General features: G+C 41.0%; 1 protein-coding gene across 1 annotated transcript in view; it reads right to left on the minus strand.

The window, feature by feature from the left end:
- The window catches only part of slc45a2 (solute carrier family 45 member 2), a 43524-nt gene that overhangs the window by 23732 nt on the left and 4293 nt on the right, over positions 1-15499 (minus strand). The window contains exons 3-5 of the mRNA XM_060829177.1: positions 5979-6325; positions 5256-5399; positions 1081-1204 (exon numbers count right to left, since the gene is read on the minus strand). Of these exons, the coding sequence (XP_060685160.1) occupies positions 1081-1204; positions 5256-5399; positions 5979-6325 (615 nt within the window). The remainder of the gene's footprint in view (positions 1-1080; positions 1205-5255; positions 5400-5978; positions 6326-15499) is intronic.

Here is a 15499-nt window from a genome sequence, read left to right on the forward strand (position 1 = left end):
AAATTAACATAGAAAAAAAGTGTGAAAATACCTTGAGCTAAAAGAGCAATATTCATTTTTCAACAGTTCCCAAGAACCAAATGACTATTTATAACACCATTGATCACATTTTTCAAGACAAATTGCGATTTATGTGCAATTGTGCCTAGTCAACAGACTTTCATATTCAAAAAAAGAGTTTGTTTTAAGCAGGAAGGATTCCCAACAGTCTACTGTCACACAGCAGTCACACAGTCTACTGTCACACAAACAGACCTTTCAATCCAACTCGTTGATACCAACCAAGTTTCCCAAAATAAACTACTTCCACTTGACTACATTTGGCTCATTTCCCTCTAACTCTTTCCTATTCATGTACCTATCCAAATGTCTTTTAAATGTTGTAACTTTACCTACATCTACCATTTCCTTTGGCAGTTCATTCCACATATGAAGCACCTTCTGTGTGAAAAGGTTGCCACTCAGGTCCCTTGTTAATCTCTCTCCTCTCACCTTAAAAAAAAACTCCAAGTTTTGAACACCCCCACCTTGGGTAAAGACCTTCGCGATTCATCCTATCAATGCCGCTCATGAGTTTATAAACCTCTATAAGGTCACCCCTCAACTTCTTGTGCTCCACTTAAAAAGTCCCAGCCTATCTAGCCCCTCCTAATAACTCAAACTCTCTAGTCCCAGAAACATCCTGTTAAATCTTTCCTGAACCTTCTTCCTATAGCAGGGTGACCAGAGCTGCACACAGTACTCCAAAAGTGGCCTTACCGACATCCTGCAAGCATGGCAACTCGACTCCTATACTCAGTGGTCTGACCAATGAAAACAAGCATCCCAAAATGTCTTCTTAGCCACCATGTTTACCTGTGACACAAGTTTCAAAGAACTATGCACCTGAAACCCTAGGTCTCTCTGTTCGACAGCACTCCCCATGGCCCTACCATTAACTGTGTCAGTCCTATCCTTGTTTGCTTTGCCAAAATGCAATATCTCGTAACTATCCAAATTAAACTCCAAATATTTTCAACATTGTCAATAACATAAAAGCAACGAAACATGTAGTGTGCAGAAAATGGATTGAAGACTTACTTGAATAAATTGCTGAAAAAATTGCATTAATACACAAGCCCCAACTTCCTATTTCAACACCTCGCTCGTAAGTAAGGTATGAGGTCGAGTTGTGTTCTGCATATGGATTTCCTTTATACATTACCTGAGAGATTAAAATAAATAAATTAAGTCAAATTATTATAGAAGAAGTATGAATATAATATACTATTACATAAGAAAAACTGTCCTCTTCTTGAGCAAAATAGAAAGAGAAGTTGAAGGAACTACTTTATTAAACTCATAAAAGTCATGATTGTTGTATCCACCTGGGATTAATGAAGACATGAACATAAGGAATAGGAATTGGTATAGATCCTTTGACCCACTCTGCTAGTCTGAATCTTTTACATCAACTCAAAAAGCTACTAACCTCTGTCTTGAGTACAAAATTTGTTTCTGAGAGAGAAACAGTAGGAGAGACTAGGACCCAAGGGTACAGCATCAGAGTGACGGGTCAACCCTTTAGAATTGAGATGAGAAGGAATTTCTTTAGCCAGAGGACAGTGAATCTGTGAAACCCATTGTCCCAGAAGCCTGTGGAGGCCAAGCCATTAAGTGTCTTTAAGAAAGAGACAGCTAGGTCTTGATTAGTAAAGGGATCAAAGGTACATGGAGAAGGCAGGGGAATGGGGTTGTGAAAACATATCAGTCATAATTGAATGGGGAAGCAGGCTTGATGGGCCTAATTCTGTTCCTCTATCTTATGGGTCCAACATAAACACTACTTTGTACTGTTTAGGGCCTCACACATCCATTGGAACTTTATGGCATATGCCTCTATTTATAAAACCAATTATCTTTTTAAACAGCTAAATCAACTTGCCAACTTTTACAGATTTGAATCTGTAACCCAAGTTTTTCTGACCATGAATCCTGAGTAAAATTTGATTTGTATTGACTCTCCTCAGTCTTCCACTAAAAAGACATCATTTCATTCTTTCTTGCATTAAACACAATCTGCTGCGTGCATGCCTATTTAGCCATCAACATCCTTCTGAAGTCAACTATTACCATCCTTGCTGTTCACCATGTGTCTGAATTTCATGCCTCCTGAAAGTTTTGAAAAAATATAGTGTTCAGGACATACGATGCTACGTAAAGGTATTACTAATGCTGCATTGTCAGGTTTGACAGCCTCTTACAAAAAATCCAGAGTGTTCTGTGTGCATTGTCCCAAATGATTTTTCTTGCTGGGCCAGCTAAATTAATTTGACTGGGTCAGTTTCCAAATGATCTTCATCTTCTACAGACAGCAGCATAACTGGACCAAGTAAAGTTATTGTTAGGGCATGGTGTGCACATGCCCATTTTGCATTTGCACAACATGGAAAAATCATGAGCAATATTAGGTCCAAAATGAGAGGACTTGGTTTAAGGTGAGAGGGGACCTAAGGGGCAACTGTTCGTGCAGAGGATGGTGCAGAAATGCAATGAGCATCCCAGAGAAAGTGGTGGAGGGTGGTACAATTACAACATTTAAAAGGCATCTGGATGGGTACATGAATAGGAAGCATTAAGAGGAATATGGGCCAAATGTTGGCAAATGGGTCTAAATTAATTTATGATATCTGGTCAGCATGGATGAGTTGGACCAAAGAGTCTGTGTCCATGCTATACATCTCTCTCCATGAGTCTAACATGAAGACTGACAAAGAAGCTCGAATTAAATTGTACATCTGGGTAAAGTGATCATCTGTGTTCTCTAAAATAACTGCTTCTCATCTCAATTTATACTGCGATTTATTCTTTGAACATGCCCTTCCATTATAAGATCATGGCTGATTTGCATAGGCCTCAATGTTTACACTCGCTCCTCATAGTTATCAAATAGTTGGTATTTCAAAGCCCTCTATACCTCCTCTTTAAATACTTCCAATGATCCAACCTCCATAACAGATCACAGTATGTCAGTTTGAAACATATATTATTAGTCTTTTTTCCCTTTAAATTATATAAATTTGATCAAGATTAGGGAATGTTTCCTCTAATTGCTCTTGGCTGTAAGATATTGAAACGTTTTTTGTACTCTAGGTCACCACTTGGCTACACCCAGGTAACCTTCACCAATCTTGTCAACTCGGCTGAGTGGGATATGCTCTCTTAAGCCTTCATATGATCCTTAGCACATAATTTAGGCAGCTTGAATACAAGGAACTCAGAGAGCACTCTGTTCTTACAACTGCAATATTTCAGATGAAATAATTATATGATATTGGAAGTATTTAATTTCAGTTTTTTTTAACTGTACACTCTTCTGCTTGCGATCTGTAGGTTTAAATCTTTGAATTCACTGATTTTTTTTAACCTGATTAATACTTAAGCAGCTGTCACAGATTGGATTTATAGAACTAAATTTAATCGAGTAAATTTTTGCCCAGTGAAAGTTAGAATATTGTTTTTGAAATGTTAACATCAAAAATAGTTAATTTCCCAGGAATAATTTAATCTGTGCATCAAATGTTGGAATTCTAGGGAGGCATTATGCTTTGCTTTCTAATCCAATCTCAGTGATCTGTTGTCTGCAGGGTACCTATCCAGATTAGGTGCAGGTTGGATACTGCTAACTCTGACTTGACTTCGATCTGCTGGCAGGTGAATGTCATGTACATTTTGGAATTTTGTAAACTATCTTGGATTTGACTATCTTTTTTGCATTTACATTACTGCATTACTGGTGTCTCTCATTGCATTGCACTGTAGAAGATTTCTACACTGAGTTTACATTGCTTATTGATTTATTTAAAATCTTTTGAATTTTTCTTGATGTCAGCCAACAAAATTCTCTTAAATTCAGTCAGTATTAATTAAACGATGTAATTATTTAGTGTCTGAAGTTCATCTGAGCAAAGTTAGGCTTAGAAACTGTAAAACTTCAATGTTTTTGCCATTGGTTAAATTGTCTCTAGTTGTCCCTCTATCTTATCAACTCAGTTTGGGCACTGACCTCTACACCACTGCTCCCCAGAAGCCTCACCTCCCCCCCCACCCCCACAACTAACCTCCCCCCCACCTCCGCCATTTATCTCTCTACCCTGTAGGCTTCCTGCCTCTATTCCTGATAAAGGGCTTTTGGCCGAAACATCGATTTTCCTGCTCCTCGGATGCTGCCTGACCTGCTGTGCTTTTCCAGCACCACTCTAATCTAAACTCTGGTTTACAGCATCTGCAGTCCTCACTTTTGCCTAGTTTATATGATCACATCTGTCTGCTCAACTTGAGCTCACCCAAAGATCAGCAGTGAGTTGCTCAGTCAATATTCCACCTTCAATCCATCCCTGATCATAGATTCAAGGTGATAATCAGCCTTCTTGTTTGGTGCCTGATCTTATTGAATGGCAGTGCATTGCCTGTCCCTCTTCCATGCCTGGATCCATGCCCGGGTGTCCTTGGAGAAGGAGCGTGTGGTGTCTACCAACACCCTGAAGGTTTTCAGGGAGAGGTAGACACCATTGGGTGTTATTTCCTCCTCCAATTCTATCCCCCTTTCACTTTTTGATCATGTAGCATTGCCCTTTGAGGAGACAGCCACTGCTTGTCACTGGCCACTCAGGTGTTTCCTTTCTTCCTAGTGATGAAACATGAATAAAGATTTGTGCACTTGGTGTTTCTCACTGTCTCACATCTGCACACATACAACATGTGCTGGGGTAAAAAATAAGCACTACAGCTGTTAGGAGATAGTGTGGGGAAACAAGGGAAAAAAATTGAATGTCAGTGTATGCTTGAAGGGCTGAATGGCTTATACCCGTTCCTGTTTACTATGGTATGATTATAGTCTAAGAAGGTGACTCACCATCCCCTTGTCAAGGGGAATTAGTGATGAGCAATAAATGTACACCTTACTATCCATGCTTACATCTCATGAAGGAATAAGAGGGAATAAAAACAGAAACTGTGAGCCTGTACTTTGCATAAATAATGCTACTCTTAATTCAATAGATGTAGAATACTTCGGACATTCTGAGGATGTGATAAGGCACCAAATAAATATACTAACACAGAAAAAGTGTCCAGAAACACCTATGTCATATGGGTATCCATGAGAATAGAATGTACAAATTAGTCTTCGTTTCATTTCTTGTTAAGAAATGCAATACATAATAGGTGTCAAAAAATTTGTAAGTAAATTCAAAATAAATATTATTTGTTCTTACCTGCCCTGCAAAGTCGGTGAAGAATAGCATAGTTGAGAGAAATGCTGTCCATCCTATGAGGTGACTTACACACAAGGAACGATAATGAGAAGGCATATTGAGGAGAGCTTTAATTAGTGACTTTAGGGTTACATGTTTTGATCCCTGAAATCAAATATAAAAATATATTAGTGTAACTAAATTCACTTTAACCACTAACCAAATGCTGTAGATGTTCACATTCATGGATACTTAGAAAATCTAACCACACAATTAAGAACAGGTTCAATTGATGTTCTATTATGTGGAGCTAGAAGATATATTTGTTATAAAACGCTAATGAATTATTCCTTATCTTCATGCATGCTCACCTGTTCTGTGGTTTACATAAGCATTTTCTGAGTTTATAGTCTCAATGAGATTGTGTCAGAACATGATTACAAAATGCCAAATGAAAATTTGCAATAAGAAATCCATTTGCTTTGAAGTTTTCTATGCTATTTCAAAGGAATTATTTGCATTATTGTTAACTACCAAATACATAAAAATTTAAGAGTATATTTCATATTGAAATGACAGTTCTGCCTTGTCTGCACATAGGCAAATTGTTTCCACCATGGCAAGCAAGGGATGCTGAAAATAAATCGTTTAACAGACAATCATCGTTTGATAAACTAAGTTTAACAAAAACTTCCTCCTCATAGCAATGCCTAATTTAAAATAAAGCTTATTAAAGAAAATTACCTTTTCCTCTGATGGTTTTATGCAACTGATTTGCGAATTATCTTCCAATTTTCCTATCACTGACATAGATCGTGAATTATAAGAATTTGGATGATATTGACCACTTGCAGGACTCTCGATGGTTCCATAGGTAGGCGTATTATGTTCTAATAAATATAACTGCTGACAACCTACATCTTGACCAAATGGAACTTCTGGAATACTGAACATGTGTATTATTAGAAGTACAATGAAAATAATTGCAGCAAAAATGTAAATGACTTGATATTCAGATCCTAATATCTGACCCAGGGAAGTATTTCTCCATTCAATGGCACCAATTAGATAGCCTGCAGCACCTCCAAGGCCTAGAGAAAGAGAAAGCATAATGATTAATATTTGAGCAATTTTACTGAAAGCAACTTACTGCTCTTTAACCCTATTGTATCACCACCAACATCCCTTACAAATAGTTTAGAAAACAATTATTTCTTTCCTGCACTTTTTGAAATAGTAGATGCTGGTAATACATAAGCAACTGTCCTCGGGAAATTTCTAAATCTGATAGCCTAAGGAACCTAAATTAACAATTCTGAAGAAAGATCACTGGACCAGATATATTAACTTTGCTGTGTCTCCACCGATGCTGCCAGAACTGCAGAGTTTTTGCAGCAATTTCTGTTTTTATTTCTGAATTAACAGGTATCTAGGATATCAAGGATATGTGGAATATAAGCTCAACATTTTAACTCATCTGCCACCAAGTGCTGTTTGTACTCTACAACGCCTCAAAATTCCAAATCCACCGCAATCTCTTTAGCTTCAGCTCTGATATTATACTGGTCTTGAAGGCCCTTTGGAAGTATACTTTTACTAGGTGTTGTATTGTTGGCACCATATTCTTTCTCCATCTGGTAGTATCCATTCTATTGCCGGTCTGGAGGGTTGGAAATCTGGATGGTGAGATGTAAATCTTTCCTGTCTCAGCCTTTCCTCTGTCTTGATGTCCTGTAAGTTTTGCTGTAGCACACTTCATTGGTGAAGCTGTTTCTTTAGGTGATGTTAGGAATTTTATATCAGCAATGTTGTGAAAGACACCCAATTTAAGTGTTACCTTTCTACTTCTCTTCCATATCTCTTACAGTAATAGAATCATAAAATCATACAGCTCAGAAACAGACCCTTTTGCCCAGTGTTGTCCATTCTGATCAGGTTTCCTAAACTGAACTAGGCCCACTTGCCTGCATTTGGCCCATATCCCTCTAAATCTTTCCTATTCATGTAGCTGTCCAAATGTCTTTAAAATGTTGCAATTGTACTCACCTCTACCACTTCCTTTGGCAGCTTGTTCCATATACGCATGAACCTCTGCTTTAAAAAGTTACCTCTCAGGTCCCTTTTATATCATTCCCCTCTCACCTTATGCCCTATGCCTGCTAGTTTTCAACTCCCCTGCCCTGGGAAAAAGACCTTGGCAATTCACCTTATCTATGCCCCTTGCGATTTTATAAACCTTTATAACTTACCCCTCAACCTCCTCTCAGTGACACAGATTGCAATTGGTACTACAATAAACATGTCAGGTCACAGCTTTATAGTTATGTTGGTATGGTTGGATGCTCACGTTGCATAGAGTTGCTGGAAAACTGATACTATTTCACCAATTCTTGTGTGGAGGTCAATCTCCACATGATCCTCCATGGAATTTGTGCTTTCCATGAAGAAGTTTCAAAATCTTCAAGATTCTATTGCCCAAAACTGATGGGTGAACCTTGATGATGCTTAGTCATTATTGTCTTGGTGTTCTTGCAGACGATGAATGGACCAACTTTAGTGCCACTACACTCAAGACTATTGGTCCTATCTTGGTCAGCAAGATGATGTAGTCTGTGAAGTCCAAGTCTCTTACTCCATATTTTTGCCTACACTCTTTCACCTTTTTGTAGTACAGAGAATGTAGTAGGTTGTTTAAAAAGAAAATTAGGAGGGTGAGGAGAGGCCATCCAGGGGTGTTGATGCCAAAGTCTATACCCGCAATCTTCATGATAAAAGTACTGATCAAGAGGAAAAGGAATGAGGATGGCATTCAGACTTGCTACATCTCCTGTGTTGAAGGAACCCGTAGTGCTGGCTATTGATGCATCAGCTGCAATCAGATTATTGACTGTGAAAATGTTAATATACCATTAGTATACATGTTGAGTTGTATAAGACATCGGTGAGGCCTCTTCTGGAGTACTGTGTCCAGTTCTGGTCACCCAGTTGAAGGAAGGATATTATCAAGCTGGAGAGGGTTCAGAAGAGATTTGTCAATATGTTGCCAGGTAAGGAAGGTTTGAGTTATAAAGAAAAGCTGGATAGACTGGGACTTAACTCATTGGAGCATGGGAGGTTCTCAGGGGACTTTATAGTAAAGTTGACAAAATAATGAGGGATATAGATAGAGTTAATGGTAGTTGTCTTTTCCCCAAGATGGAGAATCTCAAGACTAGAGAGCATATTTTTAAAGTAAGGGAAGAGAAATTTTAAAAATACATGAGGGGCAATTTCTTTACACAGAGGGTGGTTTGTGTGTGGAATAAGCTTGCAGAGAAAGTGGTCGATGTGGGTACAATCACAACGTCGAAAGACATTTGAATAAGTACATGAATAGGAAAGGTTGGAGGGACATTGGCCAGGAGCAGGCAGGTGGGACTACTTTAGTTTGGGATTATGGTCAATATAGATTGGTGGATTGAAGGGTCTGTTTCCATGCTGCATGACTTTATGACTCTATGTTCTGTCCACTGCATTATCGGAAGAACGTGAAAGGTTTTGGAAGTATTCAGAGGAGATTTATTGGGATGGTGCCTGGTATGAAGGGAAGGTCTTATGTGGAGATGCTGAGGGACTTGAAGCTGTTTTTGTGAGAGAGAAGGTTGAGAGGTGACTTAATTGAGACATATAAGATAATCGCAGGGTTATATAGGGTGGACAATGAGAGCCTTTTTCCTCAGATGGTGATGGCTAGCATGAGAGCACATAGCTTTAAATTGAGGGGTGATTGATACAGGACAGATGTCAGAGGTAATTTCTTTACTCAAAGAATAGCAGGGATGTGGAACAGCCTGCATGCTACAGTCGTAGACTTGCTAACTTTAAGAGCATTTAAATGGTCACTGGATCGACAAATGGATAAAAATGTCATAGCGTACATTACTTCAAATTTGTCCAGGTTAAACTCCACCTGCCATTTTTCTGCCCTTGCCTTCAACTGATCTATATCCTACTGTATCCTCTGACAATCCTCCTCACTATTTGCAACTCTACCAGTCTTTCTATCGTCCGCAAACCTACTAATTAGATAAGCCACATTTTCCTCCAAATCATTTATATAGACCACAAACAGAAAAGTCTTAGCACTGATCCCTGTGGGACACCACTAGTCACAACCCTCCATTCCAAAATGCATATTTCCATCACCACCCTCTGTCTCTTGTAATAAAGCCAGTTCTGTATCCATTTTGAGCTGAAAAATGTGTTGCTGGAAAAGCGCAACAGGACAGGCAGCATCCAAGGAGCAGGAGAATTGACGTTTCAGGCATAAGTCCTTCTTCAGGAAGGGCTTATGCCCAAAACGTCAATTCTCCTGTTCCTTGGATGCTTCCTGACCTGCTGCGCTTTTCCAGCAACACATTTTTCAGCTCTGATCTCCAACATCTGCAGTCCTCACTTTCTCCTTTTTTCCCTCTGTATCCATTTTGCCAGCTCAGCCCGATACCATGTGACTTCAATTTTTGTACCAGTCTGCCATGAGGGACCTTGTCAAAGGGATTACTGAAGTCCACATAGACAACGTCAACCACTTTTCCCTCATCAATTATCTTCATTACCTCCTCAAAAAACTCGATCAAGTTAGTGAGGCACATAAATCCATACTGTCTATCGCTAATAAGTCTATTTTCTTTGAAATGTGTATAGATATTGCCCTGAGAATCTTTTCAATAATTTCCCTATCATCAACAGGAGACTCACAAGTCTGTAATTTCATTGATTATCTCTACTATCCTTCTTAAACAATGGGACAACATTGGTTATTCTCCAGTGCTCTGGGACTTCACCTGTAGCTAAAGAGAATACAAATATGTTTGTCAATGCTCAGCAATTTGTTCTCTTGCCTCCCTCAATATTCTGGGTTAGATCCCATCAGGACCTGAGGACTTTCTATCTTAACACTTTTTAAGACGAACAACACCTCTTCCTTTGATAGCAACTTGGCTTAGAAATTCAACACTCCCTTCCCTGAGATCATCCTCCACCAATTCCTTCTCTTTGGTGAATACCTACACAAAGTATTTGTTTAGGACCTCACCTACCTCTCCTGGCTCCACACGTTGATTCCCTCCTTTGTCCATGAGTGGGCCAAACCTTTCCCTGGCTACTTTCCCTTTTTATATATAAGTAAAATAAGCTGAACAAGAACAGAAAAATGCTTTAAACACTTTGCGGTTCAGCAGTATCTGTGGAGAGAGAAATAGACCAGAAATGTTTGATAATCTTCCCTCGTCTTAAGTCTCTCTGACCTGATTTATATTTACAGCAATGTTTTGCTTTTAATTCTTTTTTGTATGCTTAAGTAAGGTTTGAATAATATACCAGCCTAAATAGGCTGAATGAGTTGATTTATCTCTCCTTCACTCTTCTCACATAGAGAAACACAGGAGGCAGATGAAGCATATGCATCGATTTGTTTCTATTGTTCTTTTTTCCTGGAATCAGTCACAAGCTACATCACTGTCAACTGCAGACTGGTAATCAACCTCCTGGAGTTGGAATGTATCTCAGGGCTTCTGCTTCGAAGCAGGAATACTCTCTACTGCAGCAGAAGGCTTCTTCTTTATTCTGACCTAAACGTTTTTCTTGAAGTAGCAGCAAAAACAGTTGAGCATAAATGGCAGACATTTAAGAAAGCAATGCATAGTCCATAGTAAAGACATGTTACAGTGAGGAAGAAGAATTCTGGGAAGGAGATAAGACAACTATGGTCACCAGGGAAGTTAAAGATAGCGTCGAAAAATGTGGTGCTGGGAAATCACAGCAGATCAGGCAGCATCCTGACCGAGTGTCCGGGGATTGTATTCATTAGAGTTCAGAAGTTTGAGGGGAGATCTAATATAAACTTACAAGATAATGCATGGCTTAGAAAGGGTGGACGGTGGGAATTTGTTTCCATCAGGTGGGGATACTAGGACCCGTGGGCACAGTCTTAGAATTAGGGGGGGTCAATGAGGAGACATTTCTTCAGCTAGAGAGTGGTGGGTCCGTAGAATTCATTGCCATGGAGCGCAGTGGAGGCTGGGACGTTAAACGTCTTCAAGGCAGAGATTGATAAATTCTTAACCTCGCAAGAATTTAAGGGATATGGGGAGAGTGCAGGTAAGTGGTATTGAAATGCCCATCAGCCATGATGGAATGTCGGAGTGGAATTGAAAGGCCAAATGGCCTCACTTGCACTCCTATGTCTTATGGTCTTATCTGTGGGGCAGGACAGTCAACGTTTCAGGCATAAACTCTTTATCAGGAATGTGGAAGGGAGAAGGGGTATGAGAGATAAATAGGGGAGTAAGGGTGGGTCATCCCCCTCCCCCCTGCACAATATTCTTGATGAAGAGCTTATACCTGAAACATTGACTGTCCTGCTCCTTGGATGCCGCCTAATGTGCTGTGCTTTTTCAGCGCCACACTTTTCGACTCTGACTGGACAGCATCTGCAGTCCTCATCTCCTCCAAATTAAAGATAGCATCAGCTTGAAAGACAATATGTGGAAAAGTTTTGTGATAAGCCAGAGGATTGAGAAAGTTTAAAAGACAAACAAAAGGCAACCAAAACAAGAACGAAAATAAACTTTGAGGGTAAATTTGCAAGTAACTTCAAGAAAGACAGGAAGAGATTATAAAAAGGAAGAGAGAAGCCAAAGTCAACATAGGCTCCTTGGAGAATAAGTGAATGGGCAAAAACCTGGCAGATGGAATATAATGTGGGAAAAATGTGAGCTTATGCATTTTAGAACACAGAACAATACAGTGCAGAGCAGGCCCTTCAGTCCTCAATGTTATGCTGACCTGTGAACTAATCTAAGCCTATCACCTACGCTATTCCATCATCATTCATGTGCTTATCCAAGGACTGTTTAAATGCCCCTAATATGGCTGAGTTAATTACATTGGCAGGCAGGGCATTCCACGCCCGTACCACTCTCTAAGTGAAAAACCTGCCTCTAACATTTGTCTTAAATCTATCATCCCTCAATTTGCATCCATGTCCCTTCGTACAAGCAGATGTCATCATCCTAGGAAAAAGACTCTCACTGCCCAGCCTATCTAATCCTCTGATCATCTTGTATGTCCCCATCAAATCCCCTCTTAGCCTTCTTCTTTTCAATGAGAACAGACACAGGTCTCTCAGCCTTTCCTCATATGAGCTTCCCTCCAGACCAGGCAACATCCTGGTAAATTTCCTCTGCACCTTTTCCAATGCTTCAACATCCTTCCCAAAATATAGTGACTAGAACTGTACACAATATTCCAATTAGTGTTAGTGTTTTGTATAGTAGCAGTGTGACATCATGGCTCCAGAACTTAATCCCTCTACCAATAAAACCTAACATACTGTATGCCTTCTTAACAGCACTGTCAACCTGGGTGACAACTTTCAGGGATCTATGTACGTGGACACCAAGATCCCTCTGCACATCCACACTACCAAGAATCTTTCCATTAACCCAGTATTCTGCCTTCCTGTTATTCTTCCCAAGGTGAATCACCTCACATTTATCTGCATTGAACTCCATTTGCCACCTTTCAGCCCAGTTCTGTAGTTTATCCAAGTTCCCTGCAACCTGCAACATTCTTCTCCATTGTCCACCACTCCATCGACTTTAGTACCATCTGCAAACTTACTTACCCATCCACTTATGCCTGCGTCCAAGTGTTTATAAAAATGACAAACAACAATGGTCCCAAAACAGAGCCTTGTGGCATACCATTAGTAACCGGACTCCAGGCTGAATATTTTCCATCAACCACCACTTGTTTTGGCAAGAAGAACAGAGGAGCTGAATATTATTTAAATAGAGGAAGACTGCAGAAAGTTACAAAACAAAGGGATTTGGGAGTCCTTGTCCATGAATCACAAAAAGTTAGCAGTCAAGTTCAGCCACATGGCATGTTGGCTTTTATTTCAAGGATGAGCTGAAAATGTGTTGCTGGAAAAGCGCAGTAGGTCAGGCAGCATCCAAGGAACAGGAAATTTGACATTTAAGGCATAAGCCCTTCGTCAGGAATGTTCCTTGGATGCTGCCTGACCTGCTGCGCTTTTCCAGCAACACATTTTCAGCTCTGATCTCCAGCATCTGCAGACCTCACTTTCTCCTCCTTTTATTTCAAGGGGAATGGAATATAAAAGTATGAGATTTTGTAAAAACTATACAAGGCACTAGTCAGACCACAGTAAGTATACTGTGGACAGTTTTGGGCCCATATCTAAGGAAAGATATACTAGTATTGGAAACAGTCCAAACAGATTTGCAAGGCTGGTACTCATTTGAGTATAGAATAATGAAGTGTGACATTATTGAAATATACGCAATTCTTAGGGAGTAAAATAAAACAAAGAACCGTGGATGCTGAAGATCTGAAACCAAAACAGAAATTGTTGGCAAAACTCAATGTCTGGCATCATCTTTGGGAAGAAATCGGAGTCAACCTTTCAAGTCTGGTGACTCTGATGAAGACGTTCTGATGACAAAGTCATTTCTCCTTTGTGAGATAGTTTAGAACCAAAAGGTATAACCTGAGAAAAAAATGGTCACCCATTTAGGACACAGATGAGGAGGAATTTACACTCTTACTGGGTTATGAATCTGTGGAATTCTTCACCGCAAGGGCTGTTGAGACTGGGAATTAAGCATATTCAAGGCTGAGAAAGACAGATGTTCAATCAGTAAGAGAACAAAGGACTATTGGAAAAAAAGCAGGAAAGTGGAGTTGAGGATTATCAAATTATCCATGATCTCACTGAATGGTGCAGCAGACTTGATGGGCTGAATGGTCTACTTCTGTTCTTATGTCTTTAGTGCTATGGAGGCTTCACTTTATGTATAGTTTCTGGGGATAAGTGTGAACAAGGAACTTCATGATGTTATTAATATATTAAAATAAACTTGTGAAATAATGGGATTTCCAGGGTTCACAACCATTGTTACAGTGCAGAAGGATATCATTCATCCCATCATATTTGTACTGGCTCTGAGCATTTTCTCTGCTCTTTTCTCTGCAAACTAGCGTGGTGTTTCTATTTAAATAATCAAACAAGATGGTGGCAGAGTAGCAGCACAGCTTGTGGGCTCCTGCTCAGTGCTTGTCTGCTCCGTCCACCACAGGTTTTCTCCTTCCTTCACTATCCTTTTTTAGATTGTAAGTTTGCTCGCTTAGCGGGTAGGTTTGTTCTCAGAAGTTTTCTGACCATGCAGGGTAACATCATCAGTGAGCCTCTGGTGAAGCACTGGTGTTCTGTCCTGTTTTCTGTTCATGTGTCTTGGTCTGTTGTGGTGGGTGATATCATTTCCGGTTCTTTTTCTCAAAGATTGGTAAATGGGGTACAAATCGATGTGTGTATTGATGGTGTTCCAGGTTAAATGCCAAGCCTCTAGGAATTCCTGTGCATGTTTTTGTTTAGCTTGGTGGCCGGAGGAGAGAGCAGGAATATGCAGCCCGGAGTGGCCGGGGGAGAGCGTGGGAACATGCAGCTCGGAGTGGCCGGGGGGAAGAGAGCGGGAACATGCAGCCCGGAGTGGCCGGGGAGAGAGTGGGAACATGCAGCCTGGAGTGGCCAGGGGAGAGAACATGAACATGCAGCACGGAGTGGCCAGGGGAGAGAGCAGGAACATGCAGCTCGGAGTGGCCAGGGGAGAGAGCGGGAACATGCAGCTTGGAGTGGCCTGGGGAGAGAGCGGGAATATGCAGCTCGGAGTGGCCAGGGGAGAGAGCGGGAATATGCAGCTCGGAGTGGCCGGGGGTAGAGAGCGGGAATATGCAGCTCAGAGTGGCCAGGGGGAGAGAGCGGGAATATGCAGCCGGGAGTGGCCAGAGGATAGAGCGGGAATAAGCAGCGCCCAGAGCAGCCGGGGGAGAGGCCGGTGGGGGTCAGTGGGAACGTGCAGCCCGGAGCAGCCAGGGTAGAGAAACAGTGGGAATACACAGCCCGGAGTGGCTGGGGGGAAGGAAGGCACACACAGACCGGAGTGGCTGGGGGAGAGAGCGGGAATATGCAGCCCAGAGCAGGGAGAGCGGGAATATGCAGCTCGGGGAGAGGCCAGTGCGGGGACAGTGGGAACGTGTAGCCCGGAGCAGCCAGGGTAGGGAAACAGTGGGAATACACAGCCCGGAGTGGCTGGGGGAGAAGGAAGGCACACACAGGCCGGAGTGGCTGGGGGAGAGAGCGGGAATATGCAGCGTAGAGCAGGGAGAGCAGGAATATGCAGCCCGGAGTGGCCAGGGGATAG

This window comes from Hemiscyllium ocellatum, chromosome 1, assembly GCF_020745735.1.
Source record: "Hemiscyllium ocellatum isolate sHemOce1 chromosome 1, sHemOce1.pat.X.cur, whole genome shotgun sequence".
Classification (NCBI taxonomy): Eukaryota; Metazoa; Chordata; class Chondrichthyes; order Orectolobiformes; family Hemiscylliidae; genus Hemiscyllium; species Hemiscyllium ocellatum.